Source organism: Quercus suber, unplaced genomic scaffold (genome assembly GCF_002906115.3).
Source record: "Quercus suber isolate HL8 unplaced genomic scaffold, Cork oak 2.0 scaffold_146, whole genome shotgun sequence".
Lineage (NCBI taxonomy): Eukaryota > Viridiplantae > Streptophyta > Magnoliopsida > Fagales > Fagaceae > Quercus > Quercus suber.
The window spans coordinates 197,106-218,868 of record NW_027069607.1 but is presented as its reverse complement, the minus strand read 5'-3'; the positions used below and the strand labels follow the sequence as shown (position 1 = coordinate 218,868).

Here is a 21,763-nt window from a genome sequence, read left to right as displayed (position 1 = left end):
TCATGTAATAAAAAATATTAAAAATGGGTCTCACGGTACTATTTACACATTTAAAAATTATTTTGCTACAGTGTTTTCAGTTTTCAGTTTTCAGTTTTCAGTTTCAGCAACAATAAGTTCAATCCAAACGGACCCTTAGTATCCTCTAGTTTTTCAGTATTTTTTTTAAAAAAAGTTCTTTTTAATTTAATAAAACTAGTGTTATTATTATTATTATTTTTTAATTTAGGCCCACTTTACTTTTGAACTTATGAAAGAAATTGTATAAAATGTCACAATTCCTCTTTTATATCTTTATCAAGACCATATTTCTTTTATTGCATTTGAACCTATGGAAGAAATTGTATACATAATTTAATTTTGTTTTTAGTAGTATCTGTAACCATTAAGCCTGGACCTTCAACAGTAGATGACAAATTTAATTTCTGTTAACTTTCTATGTGATACGTTCGAGATGTGCATGCCCATTGGTTATTGCCCTGAAATAACAAGAATTGAGGTTATTTAGCCACACTGCTACACTAATTTTAAATGTAACAACATAATGTAGCAATTTGCTAAAAAATTTTAGCAATAGCAACCTAGATGTTGCTTCAATTTTGGTAATTGGGGAGTAAAATAACTTATTTGGGGTTTTGCCCAACTTAATGCTAATGCTCTAAGGTGAGGTCCATAATTTATAGCTTTTCGTCAATTTAAACTAATGAATGATTTTTGAAAATACCATTTTACCAATTTTAGTGAATGAGATTATTTTATCAAATACGATTCTATGATCAAGACCATGTATAACACATGGTTGAATAAATTTGCAGTATTGTTGTAGTTTTCATAACTCAAGGACTTTGATTGACTTAAAAAAGGGAAATTGGAAGCAAGGTAGAAGACTTTTTTTTTAGCAAAAAAAGGTAAGAGGACTTTGACTGAATTGGCAGCATATATACATATATAAATATATGTTCGTCAGTTCCATTCCCATTCACCTTCCCTTACTGATAAGTGATAACATCAGAAATATTTTTGTCCAGCTTTCTTATTATAGGCTGTAGGGTATCAAATGGGGTGTTTAACAGGGAAGTATCAAGTCTTGTGTCTACTTTCCTTGCTCTTCTTGCATTCTCCATCGTCTTTTTCTTCTTCCTTGTCTTCAAACTCACAATGCTCTGCTCTACTCCAATTTAATAACTCTCTTTCTCTCGATAGTTATGTTAGTTCTTATGATAGATCTAGTTCTCATGTCCAATTATGTGAAACATCTTATCCAAGGACAGCCTCTTGGAAGGAGGATAAGCATTGTTGCAGTTGGGATGGGGTTGAGTGTGACAAAAACACAGGCCATGTGATTGGCCTTGACCTAAGTTGTAGTCGGCTCAAGGGCGCCATTGATTCCAACAGTACCCTCTTTCTTCTTCGTCATCTCAGGAGCTTGAACCTCGCTGGAAATTACTTCCATTACTCTCCGAATTCATCTGAGTTTGGCCAGTTTAAGAGTTTGACTCATCTTAACCTTTCTCATTCCTTCTCTGTTGACCATATCCTATCTGAAATCTCCCAGTTGTCTTCGCTGGTTTCGCTCGATCTTTCTTACAACAATTATATGTTAATTGAAACACCAATATGGAATAACCTAACTCTGTTAAGGGAACTTCATCTGGATTACACAGATATGTCCTCAATTAGACCTAAATCTTTGATGAACCTATCTTCGTCTTTGACGACTCTTAGTCTCCATAGCTGTAACTTGCAGGGAAAACTCGAAAATAGCATCCTACTCCTTCCGAGTTTACAAACCCTTGATCTAGGGTCTAATCCTTATCTTAATGGCTCTCTTCCAAAGTCTAATTGGAGTAGTACTTCCCTAAAGTTCTTAGATCTCTCTAAGATAAAGATTTCAGGAGAAATACCTGAATTTATTGGCAATCTAAAGGCCTTGAAGTATTTGGATCTATCTTATTGCAAACTTTCAGGGTCAATTCCAACATCACTTGGAAACTTCACTCAAATTACTGATCTGATTTTATCATCGAACAATTTTACTGGGTCAATTCCAACATCACTTGAAAATCTCACACAACTTACTCTTTTGAGCCTATCAAAAAACAAGTTATCTGGAGTGATTCCAGCATGTCTTGGGAACCTTACAAAACTTACTTCTTTACAACTGGTATCTAATAATTTTAATGGTGAGATTTAATTGCCCTTTATGTATTTTAGGTGTTTTTGGCAAATGCATGAAACTAACAATTTTCAATTATTGGGAAATATTTAACAGGTTTGTTGCCGTCCTCACTATTGAACTTGCCAAATCTCTCCACATTACTCCTTGGTGATAATCAACTTGTTGGTCCCCTTCCTAATCACGTAAGTGGTTTGAATCTAATTCATCTCTCTTTAAGTTCAAATTTTCTAAATGGAACATTGCCATCTTGGTTGTTCAGTTTGCCATCTTTGGTGAGATTAGGAATCGCTAATAATCAATTCATTAGCGAGATTGGTGAATTCAAGTCCAATTCATTGGAAGAGCTTAACTTGGGCTATAATAAGCTACAGGGCTCTATACCTAAGTCAATATCTAGACTAGTGAACCTTACTTCTTTATCTCTCTCATCAAATAACTTGAGTATTATGTTGGACTTTGAAATATTTTCAAAGTTCAAAAATCTCAAGGATCTTGATTTATCAAATAACTTAGTTAGCATCAACAATAATGTCACCTATTCCTTGCCTTATATTGAGCAGCTCAACTTGTCTTCTTCCAACATTAATGAGTTCCCAATTTTCTTAAGAGCAGCAACAAATTTAAAAGATTTAGACCTTTCCAATAACAGTATTTATGGTCAAGCTCCAAGATGGTTGGGGGATATAGGGAGGGATTCATTATATTTTCTTGATCTTTCTCACAACTTGCTTCAAGGACCATTTCCCACTCTAAACTTTCTTAGGGTGCAATATATCTTTGTCTCCAATAACAAATTAATTGGAGAAATCCCTACTTTAATTTGCAATGCAAGTTCCCTTGTAGTTCTAGATTTGTCTCACAATAACTTAAGTGGCACGATTCCTAAGTGTTTGGTACACTCTAATGTCCTCTCAGTGTTGGATTTACGAATGAATAGCCTTCATGGTACCATCCCTGCAACATTTTCCAAGGGAAATCATTTTAGGAATATTAACCTTAATGGCAATCAATTGGAAGGGCCATTGCCACGATCTTTGGCAAATTGTACAAACTTGGAAGTTCTAGATCTTGGAAACAATAAGATAAATGGAGTCTTCCCTTATTGGTTGGGAAGTCTTCAGAACTTACGGGTTCTTGTCATACGATCAAATAGATTTCAAGGTCATATAGGCAATCCTAAAACCAAATTTCCTTTTCCAAATTTGCGAATCATTGACATCTCTAATAATCAATTTAATGGTAGTTTGCCAAGAAAATATTTCGAATATTTGAAAGCCATGATGAGTGTGAATGAAAGTGAAGTTGCATTGAAATATATGGGAGGTATGCATTATCAGGATTCAGTGAATCTCATGATCAAAGGGCAGGATACCAAGTTGGTGAGAATCCGAACTGACTTTATAAGCATTGATTTTTCAAACAATAGTTTCAAAGGGTAGATGCCAAAGATAATTGGAAGGCTTAAATCACTCGAGGGGCTCAACTTTTCTCACAATAAACTTATAGGTTATATTCCATCATCTTTTGAAAATTTGAATAATCTTGTATGGTTAGACCTCTCTTTCAACAAGCTCAGTGGAGAGATTCCCAGTCAATTGGTATATCTACCGCGGCTTGAAGTTTTAAAGCTATCATATAACCAACTTACAGGAAAGATAACTTTAGGAATGCCGTTCAAAACATTCAACAATGATTCGTACACCGAAAACTTGGGATTATGTGGATCTCCATTGTCAAGAACATGTGTCAACCGTGAGCAACCACTGCCATCAACCTTGCAAGAAGAAGACAACTTAGAGTCTGAAAATGGGTTTGATTGGCAAGTTGTATTGATAGGTTATGGATTATTGATAGGTTATGGATGTGGGGTGATATTTGGAATACTAATGGGATATCTTATGTTTAAAATTGGAAAACCAAAGTGGATTGTGAGGGGGATGGTCAAACTAGAGCAACATATCATGCTCAGAAGGCAGAGGAATAATACCCACAGGTGTGGTAGAAGAAAATAACTAGTCAAAACATTTGTGGGTAGATTTGTTAGAGTTTTTGAAAAAAGTTTCAAAGGCATGCTGTAACGTTTTGTAATTCGTGGAAATCACTTCAATTTCATGAAAAGGTTGGGAGTCCAAGTACAATGCATCTGTTGTGGGTTTTTTCATTTCTAGATCATGGAATTTTTTCAACCATGGAGGAAATTACGAACATGCTGGAATCTAACTCCAATGGCAAAGAAGAAACAAAGCTCTCCTCGAACTCCTTCCATGTGTTAGAATTGGGATAAAGATGAGGCTTCCCTTTCAACTTGCCGTCTTCATCATCCTTATTTACTCTCGTCTTCTTCATTTTTCAAATGACGAAGATAGCACATAATGGTGATTTAGAAGAATATCACCCTTCTTTCATGGTCCCCAAAGACACAGGACACCATTTGTTGCCAAGGTATGCCTCCGTCTTTATTTACATCTTGGGGTGCCTTTGTCACTTTCTTCTCTCTCTTTATCTCCAAAGACACAGGATCATTCATAGGGAAATCAAGCTGTTGATCTTTTTAATTAATATTTATTAAATAAGTATTTGATTTGTTTTATTTATTTATTTATTTTAATGCAGTTGGTTGGTGTTGTTGCTGTTGAAATAATTGGTAGGCCCAAGATTCCTTTTCCCCTTGCACTCTAGTTTTTGAGTTATTATAATACTTGTCTTTTATTGATCTGATTTGTTTGCTTTTGGCGCATAGTTTCTGCTTGGCTTAGCATCAAATACCCAGTAACATGCAAGGTTGATGGATTTGATGTTTTGGAACATATTAATAACCTTTGTGCTCTTGAATAGCTTAAGACCCCTAAGTAGACAGTAAGGCCTCATTCTCTCTTTCTTGATTTTATTGTTGGGTACCACATCCTTCTATATTGAAATTTTGCTTTTGTTTTTGTCCAATTTTTTTTATTCTTTGGTGAATGAATTTCTTAAATTTCAATGTTGTGGAAATTTATGATGGTTTTTAACTATACACTTGCTATCTATGTTGAATGTAAGTATTGCCATTTTTCGACTGAAAAAAGAAAAAATGTGAATTCAATTTGACTGAAGATTCAAGATGATTTTGAGTTTATATATGGAAGTTTGGTGAGCTATAAGTCAACTTGTAGGTGTTGATTTGATATGATTTCTTCTCCCATTTGCAATCTTCAGGTTTTGATATATGAATGTGGACTGAAGGTATATATCACTGTATGGTTTTCCCCCTCTTTCTGCCTGAAGGTATATAGAGGAACTTTCCCAGTTTCATTTGTCTTTTTTATTTTTCTCATTCCTTTTCCTTTTTAGTGATAGTTGGTATGCATTTGGTTAGCTTTCTTCCAAGTTTGATTTCAAGGTGAAGCCCATTTTAAAAAGATCTATGCCTTGAACCACTTTGTGAGTAGGAGGTAGTGAGATTAATCACATTTAGAAGATGGGCACACCCCATATAAAGGAATAACATTTTCTTTCACTAAAGTGTGCTCTAAACTGTTGTATCTAGCATGCTAATAATAACTAATGTTCCAGGCATAGTCCACATAGTGCTGAACAAGAAATGCATAAAAATCAAAGGTCCTTTGCTATTTTACAATAAATAAGACGATAGTCTATTGTCTCCCTGCTAATCTTACACATGCAACAACAATCCTCATTTTTTCTCCCTCATTAATTCATCCTCAATGCAGCAGACACTATCTAAAAAATAAGTCATTTTTTATAGATTTTTTTGTTGATCAAAGAGTGTTTTCCTTTGACCAATTTTTTTATACTACCAAACATTGGAAATCTATCTTCACATAAAGTTTCCAACAAAACAAGTGGAGCATAAATCACCACTCACCATTAGAACTGAGGTACTTGAGCCGTAGTCAGTTCAGAGTTGGGTTGCTATTTGGTTGGAATGAGTGTATAAGGCATAAGACTTATGTCATCATTTCACTATCATCTTTGCCAACACTCTTTGGCCTACTAGATCGATAGAAACAAAGTGGTGCGTGAAGGAATAAGTGTTAAGATGCTGAAATCTTGAGTTCCACATTTTACCTGTTTGCTATTCGTAGGGATGTAGCAAACACAAGGGAAGTGGACACTCCTGTTAAATTTCAACAATTTTCGTTTTGATTGTTATAGTTGACAAGTACTAATTCTGATTGAAGGGGGTAAAAGCAATTAAAATCAATTGAGTGTTGCATTCCATTGTGAAGATAAAAATTGGGAGACCTTTTTTATTTTTTGGTAGCTGGAGTGTGCCCTACAAAAACACAGTTGTTTGTTTGGTTATTAGGGAAGTAGTTTTTTTTTTTTTTTTTTTTTTAAATAATAGCAAGGTGGGGGGTGAGACTATGGGTTTAAGATTTTGGAGGGGTGGGGGTTGTAAAATGGAAGATGAAGCCATGGGTTTCCAGAGAAACCAGATGCATGTGTAAACTACCATTAAAGAAAAATATCAGCAGATGTAATAATAGAATTTTTCCCCAAATATTTTTGATAATGAACCCATTAATGAGAGGATTCATTTAATGTTGATGCCTTGTTTTCTTGGTGTATCTACTGCCTATTAAACTGTAGAGTTAAGCTGGTATTCTGTATCAGTACACGTCAGATTTTTAATGTAAGTTGTAAATTAGGTCATTGGTACCTATCTTCTTAATCCTTGCAATCCTCATTCTGGACTAGTGGCTATGAATCACTATACCAATTTTTAAAATCTGTCTTTGCTTGGTCTTGCAGGTTTTTTTTCCTACAGTCGAGAATTTCTTGGCAGAATAGTACATGATCAGATGTTGAAGGTGTGGATCCCTTTCCCTATTTCTTTCATGATATGTCTATATGATGGTGTCAAACCTGTAGAGAATTTGGTAAATATAATTATCCTTGGATGCTTTATACGGTTGTGTAGTACATGATGTGTGTATGAAGACAAAAAGATTAAATTCTTAAGATATTTCATAATTTGAAACTCATGATTTGGGCAATTTATTGAGGCAATTTATTTTTTCGCTAAGATTTATCTTTCTATTCTTTGAGATCCTCTGTTCCTTTGAATTGATCAACTTCATACTTGATGCAAATGGGTACAAATGTAAGTCTTTGTATTAAAATTTGATTTATTTTGGTACAAAAAGTTGAACACTTTGAAGAAACACATTTTGGAAAGCTGTCGCTATATGTACTTTTACATGTGCATAAATACATATATTTCATGTAACTAATGTGATGCCAAAGGCTATAATTAGTAAGGTAATAAAAATATTCATTAACTTTGATAAGAGACAAATATACAAGTTCAAAAATGGAAATGTTGACCATTACAGTGTGGAGTATATGCTCTCTGGGTTCTTAACGTGTTATTTTTCCTACATAGAGGCTAAGGTCATGGTTGGTGATAATGCATATCACCAGTGAAGTCGTTGCATGAAGAGATAATGCAATGTGCAAGCAAAGCATATTGTTGGCATGTATGAAAGGTATGATTTAAGTCACAACTGGAATTTTTCTTTGATGCTAGTATCAATGAGGTCACCCCTGATTATGCCTTTCACAACCTCTATTTTAATAATCTAGAGGACTCTAAATATTTAATTACTTGATCTCATAAACTTAATAGATCATAGACCACATGTTGGTACATTATTAGTGTTACTTAGTAATATTTACACCCATGTATTAGTTTTATCAACATGATGACACACATACAGAAACACGAAAACACTAGCACAATTTTATTCATGTTGTGTCTTTGTCTCTCCTAATCTGCCATATTAGTGTGTCTGCAGCTTATATCCATGTCCACTTCTTCTTGGTAATGTTCATAAATTTAAAGTTTAAATTAAGTTTGAGATATTAGGCCAAAAGTTAATTTGATTATGTTTATTAGTCAATGACCAGGGATTTTAGATAATTTTATTTTTCTTTAGGACCTTACAGATGTCATTATTCTACTATTGTTTGCCTCATTGTTAGTTTATGATTCAGTCTAATTATTTTTTGGCATAATTACACTTTACCCACCTGTGGTTTGCCTCTAATTTGACTTGCCTACCTGTGGTTTCAATTTTGACACTTTTCCCACTTGTCATTCCCTCCGTTACTAATCCGTAACCCACCTCTCCTTCAGCCGTTACTCTAACACAAATATGTCAAAAACAAAAGCCCAAACAGATCAAAACACTCCTCACTCAAATCTTGAACATGAAGAACATATCTAAAAATCTGAAAAATTACAGGAAGTTGAACCCAAAAACAATATCCAACACAGGCCCAAACCCTGAGCTGACTGACCAGTCCAAAGCTTTTCCAAGACCCAAATTCCTCTGCAAATGCAAAAGTGGTTTTGGGAAGTAAAAATAGTCAAAACCCCAAACATACTTCCAGCAAAACCCAGAGCACAGAAAACAAAATCCCAATTCAATGGCAAATTCACTGATTATCAAAACCTTAAACTCCATCAAAAGAAACCCAAAATTTTTCACAACATTCTCATCCCAATCCCAAATCCAAACTCGTCTCTTCACTTCCATTGCCAATGCCCAAGAGCCCCAATCCGAGGACCCATCTTTCTCGACCTTCACATTCTCATTCAATGGTAAAACCCACAAAAACGACAACAACAGCAGCATTTACGTTAAGGCACCAAGCTCCAATTCCCAAACGATGTCGTCGTTGTCCATGACTATGCCGATCTCATTTGACTGGTTCGATAGTGAGGATCATAAGAACATTCTCAAATCTTAAGCCTATGAATCCAAACAAAATTGTCAAGAGGATAGAAAAGATTGAAAAAGAAATTTGTGGTTTGTTTGATTTGGTTTTAATCTTTGGTTGTAGTGGTTGTGGGTTATGTTCAAAATTTATGGGTTTAATTTTTGGGTTTAGTTTTTGGTTTGGGTTTATGTTCAAAAATTTTGGGTTCACTTTTTTTTTTTTTTTGGAGATAATAGACAGAACTATGTTAATGTAAAAGAGTAACCGTATACAAATATACATATATAAAGAAAAGAACAAATGCCTAGGCTTGCTCTAGTGAGCCAACTCAAGAGACAAATAGGAAAAGATAAAGCAAGGCTTCCCCCACGCTATCACCAGATACGATAAGAAGAAAGACATTTTTTTTTTTTTTTTTTATAAATAACGTAAGAATATTATTAATAATAGAAAAATTGCCAAACCGAGTACATTGGGAATGTACTATGGGGGCACAAATCAAGAAACAAAAGAACAACGGTCAAGGAAAATAGAAAAGGAAGAACAAGAAAAATGGGAAAAGACCACACTCCATTCATAGAGAGTGTGTAAGAACAAAGACTTAAGCTCTCATAACCCTCAAAGCTTCTAGCATTTCTTTCATGCCAAATGCACCAAATCAAGCAATGAGGCACTAATTTCCAAACATCCATATGATGATGTCGCGCAAACTTTCCTTGCCAAGCTTCAAACAACTCAAGAACAGTATGAGGCATAACCCAATGAAGACCAAACAAGCAGAAAACCATAAACCACAACTCCCAAGCTATGGGGCAATGAAGTAGCAGATGATCCACCGACTCCCCACACCTCTTACACATATAGCACCAATCAAGCACTATCACTTGTCTTTTACGAAGGTTATCTGTTGTTAAGATCTTACCTAATGAAACAGACCAACAAAAGAAAGCCACCCTTGGAGAAACCTTTGATTGCCATATCGTTCTCCAAGGAAAGGAAACAAAAGTAGGAGGGTAGAAAGAGCTATAATAACCTCTAACCTCAAAACCTCTATTCCTTGCAGGCTTCCAACAAACCTTATCTAGGCCAAACCCCCGCACTGACGAAGAATATACCAACCCCATAAACCGATCAAAGGCTTCTTCTTCCCAATCTTGTGGTGGACGACGAAATTGCACATTCCAGTGAAACCTCCCAGCAGACCAACCCATAACTTCAGCCACCGAGGAATCCTTTGACCTACTAAGACAGTAAAGCTCCAGAAAGGCCTCTTGTAAAGTACAATCTCCACACCACACATGCTTCCAAAATTTTACTCTAGAACCATCCCCCACATCGTAAACCAGAAATTTAGAGAAGTTCATCCAGCCACTTCTAATGTATCTCCACAGGCTGACCTCATAAGTACTTGTCACCTTTTTCGTACACTAACCACCCCATATGTTCCCATATTTTGCCTCTATAACCCTCCTCCATAAAGCATCAGTTTCCATGCCATACCTCCACAACCATTTTCCTAGCAAGGCAGAATTAAAGTTTCCCAATCTTCTTATACCCAACCCCTTAACCTTCAAAGGCCTACAAACCTTAGCCCAATTAACTAAATGAATTTTAGGCTCACCATCAATCCCATTCCACAAAAAATCTTTCTGTAATTTCTCCATACGCTTTGCTACCTTTCCTTGTAAAGGAAAAAGGGAAAGAAAATATGTAGGCAAAGACGAGAGCGAGCTTTTAATGAGTGTCACCTTATCCCCTTTAGATAAATACAATCTCTTCCAGCCTGCTAATCTCCTCTCCATTCTCTCTAGAATAGGATTCCAAACAGATAAATCCTTAAATTTTGCACCTAATGGAAGGTCCAAATATGTAAATGGCAGAGAAGACTACCCACACCCCAACAAACCCACCAAAACCTCTAAATTGGGCACTCCACCAACAGGTACCAACTCCGATTTTCCCAAATTAATACTAAGCCCTGACACCTCCTCAAATCTAGCAAAAATCACCCTCAAATTAACAATTTGAGAAGGTACAACATCACAAAAAATCAGAGTATCATCTGCAAATAAAAGATGAGACACCATCACTGACTGACCAGCCGTACTACCCACAGAAAAGCCTGAGAATTGCCCAGCGGAAGCAGCCACATCCAACATACGACTTAAAGCCTCCATCACAATATCAAACAACAAAGGAGATAAAGGATCCCCTTGTCGAAGCCCCCTAGAACTTCTAAAGAAATCAGATGGGTTACCATTGATCAGAATGGAAAACTTTATAGTAGATATGCAATACCTTATCCATTTTCTCCATTTCTCTGAGAAACCACAACGTTGGAGCCTATATAGTAAAAAATCCCAACTCACATGATCATACGCCTTCTTCAGATCCAATTTACACAACACACCTGGAACTCCTAACTTCAATCTATTATCAATACATTTTGAAGCAATCAATACGGAATCTAAAATCTGTCTACCTTTCATAAAAGCATTTTGTGAATCCGAAATAAGCCCATTCACCACCCTACGAGGCCGATTAGCCAATACCTTAGAAATAATCTTATAAATCCCACCAACTAAGCTAATAGGCCGGAAGTCCTTGACCTCCACAGCATCCACTTTCTTGGGAATAAGGGCAAGGAACGAAGCATTAAGACTTTTCTCAAATACTGCCTGAGTAAGAAAATTATGGAATACAACCATAATTTCTATTTTCAAAACACCCCAACAAGACTGAAAAAATGCCATGGAAAAGCCATTCGGGCCAAGTGCCTTATCACCATTAAAATCATTGATCACCCCAAACACCTCTTCTTCCTTAAAAGGTCTATCTAACCAGCTTGCATCTTCCATTGAGATACTAGAAAAATCCACATCCTCTAAGACAGGTCTGCGAGCCACATCCTCAGAATAAAGTTGTCTATAAAGCTGAGAAATACAGTCAGCTATAGCAACTGGATCCGAAGAAAACACCCCATCCACCATAAGCCTATCAATAAAATTAACCCTCTTGTGAGAGTTAGCTATACGGTGGAAAAATTTTGTATTTCTGTCTCCCTCCCTAACACAGAGAACTCTAGATTTTTGCCTTCAACATATTTCTTCCAACAAAGTAACTTTTTCTAACTCATCACGAATTCTTCCCATTTCTACCCTTTCCTCCACTAATAAACCCCGACTTTCCTCCATATTCTCTAGAACACTCAGGTCCTTCCACAATTTTTTAGTCCGAACTTCAACATGACCAAACACCTCCTCATTCCATCTTTTCAAATCATTTTTTAAAAGCTTTAGTTTATTAGCCATAATAAAACTCGGTGCACCATGGACCTGATAGGCCTCCCATTAAAACCGAACCATATCCACAAAACCATCATCCTTAAGCCACATATTCTCAAGTCTAAACAGCATACTCCTTCTCTGAAAAGACCCACCCTTAAGGACAATTGGAAAATGATCCGAGTACAACCTAAACATCCGTCTTTGAGAAATTGTTGGAAACTTATCCTCCCAATCTGCAGAAAACAAGAATTTGTCCAGCCTAGCCTTCGAAACAACTTCTCTAGAATTTGACCAAGTAAAAGTACCCCCTTGCAAAGGCAGATCAATGAGACCCTGTTCCGAAATAAAATTGGAGAACTCCCACATAGCCGCAGTGAAAGAAGTAGACCCCAAACATTCGGAAGGGAACCTAACCACATTAAAGTCACCAGCCACACACCATGGAACACTCTACCAACTATTCAATCCACAAAGTTCCTCCCATAAAAACCTCCTATCCTGGTGTAAATTAGGACCATAAACACCAGTAAACGCCCAAACAAACTGATCTGACACATTAGTAAATTTACAAGAAACTGAAAATCTCCCCACTGCTTCCTCCATTTTATTCACTACCCGAGTGTCCCACATCACTAACACCGCCCCCCACCCCCCCCCCACCCCCCCCCGGGGGAAGCTCCACAAGAACCTAAATAAGACCAGTCAACATGTTGTCCACACCACAAACTATGAATCACCGCTAAGAAAGACATTAGAACATGGCCGTCATTAGCTTTGAGTTTTGGTTGATTTTGTGGGTTTAGCTTTTAGTTTCTAAATTCTGGGTTGATTTTAGTTTAGCTAATTTTCTGGATTTCAAACAAAATGTTCACAAAATGAATATTTGGTTGAAGGTCTCCCAGTGCAGGATCTAAGTACCAAGGTTCTCCATGGCTAATTACCCATGCAACAAAATCCACATATCTACCAACATAAAATGGTGCTTTGACAGCATTCTCAAATTCTCCATTTTAGCATTGTAGCATCTAGGATCTTAGTTTGGTGAGCAAGTTGGATGGGAGTGAGTTTTGGGAGTGAGGAGTGTTTTGATCTGTTTGGGCTTTTGTTTTTGACATATTATGTGTTAGAGTAACGGCTGAAGGAGAGGTGGGTTACGGATTAGTAACGGAAGGAATCACAGGTGGGTAAAGTGTCAAAATTGAAACCACGGGTAGGCAAGTCATATTAGAGGCAAACCACAGGTGGGTAAAATGTAATTATCCTTTCTTTTTTTCTTGTTCAACAAGGAACTCAAACAAAATATTTGGTGGGTCTATGAAGGATTCGCTGATAATCCTTATGGTGAATTTTTCATTGCAGGGAACAAATCTCTTCAAAATGTATATTGTTTTATCTTCAACAAAGTGCTCATCAAATATGTCTTTCAGTATATACAATTTTCTGTACTATTCTTTGTAAGAAAACCTCATTCAGGACTATGATGTGAAAAATTGGAGGAAGCAATTGTACAACCTCAAGGATGGGAATCCAAGCTTCCTTGTAGTTATTCAACAATTTTGACCATTGGAAGATATCTAAATGTCATTAGAGAATTTGGGTAGAATGGTAAGGGTCCGTTTTGATTATGCACTCACAATATAGTCTAATAGTTGTAGAAGAGACCCTTCTAGTCTTCCGTGATTATGTGTTTGATTTACTTGTAGGTGTTAGAAAATCCAAAATTAACGAGCTTTAGCTCAAACCATCATTAACTTGATTGTATAAAAGCTGCTAAATATTTTGTGTAGCAAACTCTGAATTCATCTCATCAATAAGTATCACTAAATAACTTCATTGCCTATATACTTAGTATTCTCTAGTTCTACTATGTTACTTGTCAATTATGGCAATTGACCTACCTTAGTAATTAATTTTCTACTGAAAAATTATGCTTTTACTATTGGCGTATCATCTAATTGGAAGGATGTGCTTCTTAAAGCACTATCTTCTTCTCAATTAGGTATATGTTATAATTAGTGAATTCGGAAATACGAATCAATTATTTATAGTGTGTTGTATATCATGTTGCTTCCAAAAGTGGAGTTTGCTATCTATTTGATTTAACTAATTCTTAATCCCAACTAAATGGGGTTGTATAACTCAGCAAATCCATATGTATATTTGATAGTACTTTTTCTTAAACAGGTTATCTAGCACCATGATTTTTTCCTTAATAAGTGTCTCAAAGAATGTTTGCTTCTTTTGTCTAAACTACTAAAGATCAGTGCTGTTTTTTTATCAACAAATCTTCTTCAATTTCTCTTTGGATTAACGACCAGGATGGTCAAAATATTATACATCTCTAACTTTGAAAAGTAGGGGAAAGATGTTGGATGGAGAGATCTGATTGAAGAGTGAAAAGAACGAACAAGGAAATTTGAGAAAGCTCCTAATCAGCATGTTGAGCCCAAGAAAAATTGCAAAGATTGGATTCCTTCTTTGGTACACATTCCCTACATATCAAAGTTAATGAAATGTGAAGGTAAAAGAAATCATGTTGCACATTGTCTTAAAATTCAAGCCACATAAAAAAATCTTTGGTTCAAGTTATTCTTATTAAAAATAATAACCTACATCTTTGACTTTAGAATTAAGATGTCATTTTATTTCGATAAGACAAACTTGGAATTAAAATGATCATATAGAAATGGAGTAATCCAATGATAATTAAGTACCACCAATGAATCTAGTGAAAGAAGGAAAAAATTAATATGTTATGCCGATATTCAAAACTTGATTTCTGATTTCCATGGATCCCCGTTGGGGTTTATTCTTATTAGCTAGAATTTTCAAATGCAGAAAGTGGAAATGGTTAACTCTCTGTGCCAGTGGTATGCAGCAGCAGCAACTCAATGGTTGGTATCATCCTCTGTTGACTTTCCGAAGCAGCAACAGATGAATTGCTTATTGGTTCTGTTAGGAATTCAACAGGTACATCAAGGGCACTTAACCACCAAAAATTTTATGGTCACTGATTTGTTCTGCAAGTAGAGTGACACACGCAAACCTCTCTCTTATTTTGAGAGTGTGTTTGTTTGTTCATTGATTTCTCATTCACACTTGTTGCAGCAAATTAAAGAGAGAATTTATTGCAAACCATCAGGGCTTGGGGTCGAAATTGAGCAATAATTTCTAGGTAGAGCCATGCTTGACTCATTTTGCACGGTGGATAAAGACTAGTAATTTCTAATATATAAGAGTATTTTTGGATATGAACAAAGTGTGAATATGTTCAAAACATCATATATGGTATTGGGTTTGCAATTTCCATACTGTTGATAGTGTCTAGGATTTATCATTGTTTACATATTGGGTCGTGTACCCTAAAGAAGGGATATGGTACCCACCTAAATCTGAATCATTAATTTAATATTGTTTTGATCTCAATCATATAATTTTGAAGTCATATAATTTTGAAGGATACCGTTACCGTTAAGCAGGTTATATATATATATATATAATAAAATAAAATAAAATAAATCATTCATCTATGCTTTTCTCTCTACGGCTCACGCTCTGCCTCATCTTCTTCCCAGTTTGTCTCTCTAGCTTCTTCTCTTCCAATCCAACCACAAGAACTAGACAGCTGCTAAACAAAACCAATCCCACAAGAGAAGAAACAGAGTTACAAATTTCAATCCAACTCGGCGGCACACCCACAACCTCAAATCGGCGGCGCTTCTTCACTTCCAATCAAACTCGGCGATGCCACCTACAATCTTCAGGTTCTCTCTCTACATAGGATTAACGCTGATATGGGTTTATATTGTTTCTCTAAACTTTGTGGATATATGCTAATGTTGTTTTGTTTGAGTTCCGGTTCTTATATATGTTCTTATTATATATGTGACAATTTAATCTTTACACTTTGAGTTTGGGGATGTTCAGACCTGAAACTTGAGTGAGACGTGGGAACCCTTATTCATAAGTTGGGATGAGATTAGATTTGGTTGGGAGTGTGGGGAGGACACAATACTATGAACATATGGATTTGTTTGAGTTGTTTGTTCTCTTCCAATCTAACCACAAGAACTAGACGGCTGCTAAACAAAACCATAAGAAACAGAGTTACAATTTTCAATCCAAATCGGCGGGGCTTCTTCGCTTCCAATCAAACTCGGTGGCACCACCCACAATCTTCAGGTTCTTTCTCTATATATGTGACAATTTAATCTTTACACTTTTGAGTTTGGGGATGTTCAGACTTCAAACTTGAGTGAGACGTGGGAACCCTTATCCATAAGTTAAGATGAGATTAGATTTGGTTGGGAGTGTGGGGCGGACACGATACTATGAACCTATGGATTTGTTTGAGTTGTTTGTTTTGTTGCGTGATTCTAATTCTGCATACCCTTTTCTGCGCCTACTTGAATGATTGACTAGTTTTCAGATTCAGGTTTTGGAGAAGGAACTGGGTTTTTTTTTGGGGTTAAATTGAGTTTAACTCATTCAATGTATGAATTGATTGGTGAATTTTCGGACTCGGGTTTGTTTTATAAGTAACTAATTTTGTTGGTTAAGTTGAGCTTAGCTTGTCGGGCCATGTGAACTGATTGGTGAGTTTTCGGATACAGGTTTTGGGGAAGTAACTAATTTTGTTGGTTAAATTGAGTTTAGTTTTATTGAGTGTGTGAATTGGTGGGCGAATTATTGGATTTGGGTTTTAGAGAAGTGACTTGTTTTGATGATTAGATTGAGTTTAGTTCACTTGTATTTGCATTGTGTGTTGTTTTGTTGATTAAATGTTTGTGTGGTTCAATTCCTTTGCAAGTAGTAAAGGGGAAAGGAAATATATCAGGCTATGCCAACGCACATCCTACTACTAATGGAAGCAAATGGTCCAGGGAAGAGAGATATAGGAGTAATGCCAATGGTTTTTCGTCCACGAACAAGCGGTGCGTGTTGTTTAGTTGCTTTGTGAATTTAAACTGATTGAGTATAATTTGCCAGTATTTTATGATGGTCTAGATTGATGGTTTTAGGGATTTCAGGTTACCATTATGCTAGGACAGTATAGGCTGTTGAGACAATTAAATACATTTCATGATTGCGGAGGAAAAATAGGAGAAGCTTTATGCTTTTTTCAGTTGCTGCAAGATTAGAGAGAACAGATAGGGGTTTAAACCTTGGTTATAGCAGGGGGTGAGTTTAGTGGCATTCTTCCCAGCTTCTTTTCCAAAAGCACCACCACGGTCAAGGTGGTCTAGGGCAGTGTTTTCTTCAAAATTATAATGAGTTTTAAAGTGATGAAAGTTCTTTGAACATTTTGATTTCTATCTTATTCCTACTTTTCTTATCAACCAAAGGTATTATTGTTCATAGAAACCTAATTTAATTAAAAACAGGGGCTCATGGATTGGTTTATGGTATTCAGAGAATTAGTTGTCCATGTTTATGATTCAGTTGTTACAAAAAATGTTTTTAATTTAATATTGATGGGTGTATGTCATTTACAGGCAGCAAAGCAATGGTATCAATCGGGGTCGTGGTGACATTGGAATGCATGGTGACTACTTATCTCTTATTTTAAGATTTTTATATCGTTTCTAGTTCTTTATATGTTTCACTGTCCTAACTCTGATGTCTTGATTCATGTGAAGATTCCCGGATGAGTCCAAATGATCTGCGTTTGAAACTGATAAACAAAAGAAAGATGAAGCGAATTCCAAGGGTTTTTGAAGAAAGAAGGAAGATGGACCAAAGTCAAAAGTTGTCAAAAACTATTCAGCCTGCAAGGCATAACATGCAGCAGCAAAGGTCTGAATTAGAAGGACGTACTTTTTTGTGGCGAACGCCAGCCACAGAAAGACCTAGATCCCCAAATAGAAATTTGAAATCTTCTAGGGGACTCTCACCACAAGGAAATTTCAATGAGCTGCACCAAGTACCACCACTTAGGGCAGCTAATAATTCAAGAGCTAGATGGTTTTTAAGCTATGATGGTGCTTCTAGGCAGGACCTTTAACTGTCAAGTACTTCGGAGCTAGTTATGCAGCTTACACCAATAGGTGTTCCAGGATTGTATTTAACCATAATAGCTGGTCATAAAATCAGATCAAACGACCAATTTCAGAGCAACACAATTGTAACCAAAGACATCATATCAAACACGCTAGCAAAGAACCTTTTTAAGTTTTATTTGAGGCATAAGTGGCACACCAAATATGTTTGAGCAACCAAAAAACAAGCTTAGGCAGACCAACATTATGTTATCAAAAAAAAAAAAAAAAAAAGGCAGACCGACATTATAGTCCAAGCCAACCCCAACTTAATAAATATGTGCAAAATTTATTAAAAAATATTAGATACATTTTATCTATATTTGGTCAATCATCACTCATCATGGAAACACTAACGTGTAAAAGATAATTAGAATACAAAAAAATTAAGGGCTTGTTTGGTTTGAGCAAAAAAAATGATGTATTTTGTATTCATTTTCAGTTTTTTGTGGAACTCACTATTAAAAAAACTTGTTTGGCTTTGTATTTGTATTTAGTTTTCATTTTTAGTATAAAAAAATAGGATTTGAATACAAAAACTGAATACAACTTTTTAGTGTTTCCATTTTCTTGAAAATGAATACAATTGCATTTTTGTAAAAAAAAAATCAAATATGTGGGTCCTACTATCACTGACTTGTCACATCAAAGAACTCTCTCTCTCTCTCTCTCTCTCTCTCTCTCTCTCTCGGTGGTTGTCATAAAAAAAAGTGAAGGGGAAGACAAAGCAGAAAATGATACCAAACAAAAAAATAGATGGAAACAAAAAATATGTACAAGATTTGTGTATCGAAAATGAAAATAGAAAATGAATACAACCTCAACACAAATCAAACAGGCCCTAAATATCTCCGATCAAATCCAAACTAAACTAATGCTATTCTAGAGAACTCATTTCTAAGTCAATATGTGTGTGAAACTCCCTCTTGGAAACTTGAACCTTGCCTCCTATACCCTATAAGCACTTATACTTATGAAGTAACCATCGCACCAAGGGAACTTCTTTTCAATATAAACAACCAATTATCTATAAAATAAAATAAAAATTGTACCTGGAATTCTTAAAACGTCCTTTGGAAATTGAAATTTTCGCTTAGAATCCAAAGGTTTTTTTACTTTCTAAATTGTCAACATCTTTTTTGAAAAAAATATATCAATAGTTCTTAATTTGAACATATTTAAATTATATTATAAATTAATAGTAAATCATCCTAATTCTTGGTATTATTTGTTAGATTTAATAAAATTAGATATAACCAATCATGAATTTAGATTAATAAATTGAAGTCATAACATCACTTTGAATGAAATCAAATATAAATGAGAATTAAGAATTTTTTTAAACCTTAAACAAACTGAAATCAATTAAAATTTTAATGATAAGAAGATTAAAAGTTTTTGGGACAAAAATAGATGGAGCAATTAGGAAAGAAAGTTATCTATTCTGAATTATTTTTGAAATCTCCTAATGCAAGTGTTTCACTGGGTTTTTTTTTAATCTTATTTGATATTGTATTTTTATGTTTTTTTTTTTTTTTTTGGATGAGAGAGAGATAAAAATAGAGCAAAATTACATATTTAGATATTTTTTAACAGATGTGAGTTACATATTTAGATCTTTTTTAACTTCAGGTGGATAAAGTATCAAATTTCAAACTACAGTAGAAACTAAATTTGACCAAAATCAAGGAGTAAGTTGTAATTACATTTTGTGCTAAAATTTTGTTGTGGACATTTTTGTCCAAATATTTTTGCCCTATTTTGTCCAAAATCTCTCCCCTTTTCACCAAACAATTTTCCCTATTTTCTATCCTCCTATAATCACCCCAACAAACAGGCTTATGTAATGTATTTCTTTCCTCTCTAGACAATTTTTGTGTAGGTAAAATTAAAGATAGAGGGGAGTAATCCAATCACTAATAATTTTTCTCAACAAGGCAATTAAAAGAGAAGAACATCAAACTTAGGATCCGTTTGGGATCTGCTTATTTTGTTGAAAGTATTGTAAATAAAAGTAAAAGTTAACTGAAATAGTACAGTGGACCTATGAATAGTATCAAAAAATGCAGTGGGGAGATTGTATTTGGATGGTCCGGTGAGTTCGGAAAGGAAACTCTTGAGCCCCAACAAAATCTCTCCCCTTTTCACCAAACAAGTAACAACTATTCTCCCTACTTTTTTATCCTCCCTATAATCACTCAACCAAACGGAGGCTTATGTAATGTATTTCTTTCCTCTCTAGTATAATTTTTGTGCAGATAAAATTAAAGATAGAGGGGAGCAATCCAATCACTAATAAGTTTTTCTCAACAAAGGCAATTAAAATAGAAGAACCATCAAACTTAGGGTCCGTTTGAGATCCGCTTATTTTGCTAAAAGTGAAAACTTTTATTGAAAGTACTGTAAATAAAAGCAAATTTAACTAAAATAGTATAATGAGACCTATGAATAGTATTAAAAAGTGCAATGAGACTCTTGAATAATAGCAAAAATAAATTAAATAGGAAATAAGTTGGCAAAAATAATATTTGCCTAACGGACACTGGAGGAGGAAAACTCTTGGGCGGAATCATTCGAGACTGATCCACCAAAAAGCTTTTAAAAAGAGCCTGGGACTGATGACTATACACCATTTTGCACCATTCACTGAAAAAGGTGACCAAGACTCAACATTTAGTGTTGTACATTCTCAACATGGACGGAACGGCTAAGTGCCAACTGAAGCGGAGACAATGAGGAGTTTAAAGCTGATTCAGAGCTAAATAGTTATGAAACTGGCAAGCTATGCTCCACTCCGGCAAGCAAGGAGGGAAACCTGAAGGTGGTGGTGATAAACAACCCACCCTATTTTCATACTTTGGAAAAGCTAGTGTTATGTGCCATGCTATGTAAATTTGCTGTGCATATGCTGCACCTTGTATATAAATTTTGTTGTCAGTGTTGCAAGCACAGATGAAGGCTTTTTTTGTAAAGTTGGCAATAGCTTGCAATCTGTTTTCTTCAAAAACCCAACTTCACTCATTTTCTGGGTGATTGTAAAAAGATTCCAAGCCTGGGAATTTATCTAACGAACTCATACAGTCACACGGGATAATGGTCCCATCAAGAGTAATGTGAAGTAGAAAACTATGTTATGGATCAACTAAGTGCAACAAAACTGGATTTTCATTTGTTCATGCCATTAGTGTGCAGAGCATGAATTTTTTATGGTTAAGTTACACAAGCATGAATCTTTATGGTTAGTGTGCAGAGCATGAATCTTTCTTGACTCATAATTTTAACCTCCCTCTTATTAGCTGGAGTTCATTGACAAGTGCAGCACGTAATTTTACATTTAGTTTTGAACACTTTGTTCTTTATATTTATAGTTTGTTTCTATATTTGGTTTAAACATGCAAGATGCTTGGAAGACAATCATACAAATTAAGATGACAGCCTGACAGGCTTGGTTAGCTAGCACCAGTTAGGGGCAGTGCACCTAATTTTTATGCAGTATTGCATTAACTCAATGTTGTCTATTCTTTTTTGAG

At 35.4% G+C, this 21,763-nt stretch overlaps 3 protein-coding genes across 27 annotated transcripts; 1 reads left to right on the top strand and 2 right to left on the bottom strand.

The window, feature by feature from the left end:
- Nucleotides 1-994: 994 nt before the first annotated feature.
- On the top strand, nucleotides 995-18,372 carry LOC112003371 (receptor-like protein 6). Of its 25 annotated transcripts, none has more exons than XM_065776958.1 (15): nucleotides 995-2,183; nucleotides 2,273-4,621; nucleotides 4,793-4,823; nucleotides 4,920-5,035; nucleotides 5,375-5,443; nucleotides 6,935-6,993; nucleotides 7,569-7,671; nucleotides 13,555-13,800; nucleotides 14,554-14,716; nucleotides 15,034-15,165; nucleotides 15,304-15,370; nucleotides 15,771-15,959; nucleotides 17,009-17,129; nucleotides 17,691-17,740; nucleotides 17,835-18,372. In XM_065776958.1, exons 1-2 carry the CDS (start codon nucleotides 1,058-1,060, stop codon nucleotides 3,616-3,618), a joined length of 2,472 nt encoding a protein of 823 aa, XP_065633030.1. In that variant the 5' UTR covers nucleotides 995-1,057; the 3' UTR covers nucleotides 3,619-4,621; nucleotides 4,793-4,823; nucleotides 4,920-5,035; nucleotides 5,375-5,443; nucleotides 6,935-6,993; nucleotides 7,569-7,671; nucleotides 13,555-13,800; nucleotides 14,554-14,716; nucleotides 15,034-15,165; nucleotides 15,304-15,370; nucleotides 15,771-15,959; nucleotides 17,009-17,129; nucleotides 17,691-17,740; nucleotides 17,835-18,372. The 25 variants fall into 25 exon arrangements, with proteins under 25 accessions (XP_065633030.1, XP_065633038.1, XP_065633043.1 ...); XM_065776966.1 differs by adding an exon at nucleotides 17,226-17,376 and having other exon boundaries at nucleotides 13,555-14,716; XM_065776971.1 differs by having other exon boundaries at nucleotides 2,273-2,361; nucleotides 13,555-14,716.
- On the bottom strand, nucleotides 8,824-10,272 carry LOC136068996 (uncharacterized). Its single transcript, XM_065777011.1, has 2 exons — nucleotides 9,478-10,272; nucleotides 8,824-8,895 (listed from the first exon to the last, which is right to left on the bottom strand). Exons 1-2 carry the CDS (start codon nucleotides 10,270-10,272, stop codon nucleotides 8,824-8,826), a joined length of 867 nt encoding a protein of 288 aa, XP_065633083.1.
- LOC112003378 (uncharacterized) lies at nucleotides 12,004-12,798 on the bottom strand. Its single transcript, XM_024035563.1, has 3 exons — nucleotides 12,686-12,798; nucleotides 12,266-12,604; nucleotides 12,004-12,178 (listed from the first exon to the last, which is right to left on the bottom strand). The coding sequence occupies exons 1-3, from the start codon at nucleotides 12,796-12,798 to the stop codon at nucleotides 12,004-12,006; spliced, it is 627 nt and encodes a 208-aa protein (XP_023891331.1).
- Nucleotides 18,373-21,763: the final 3,391 nt, after the last annotated feature.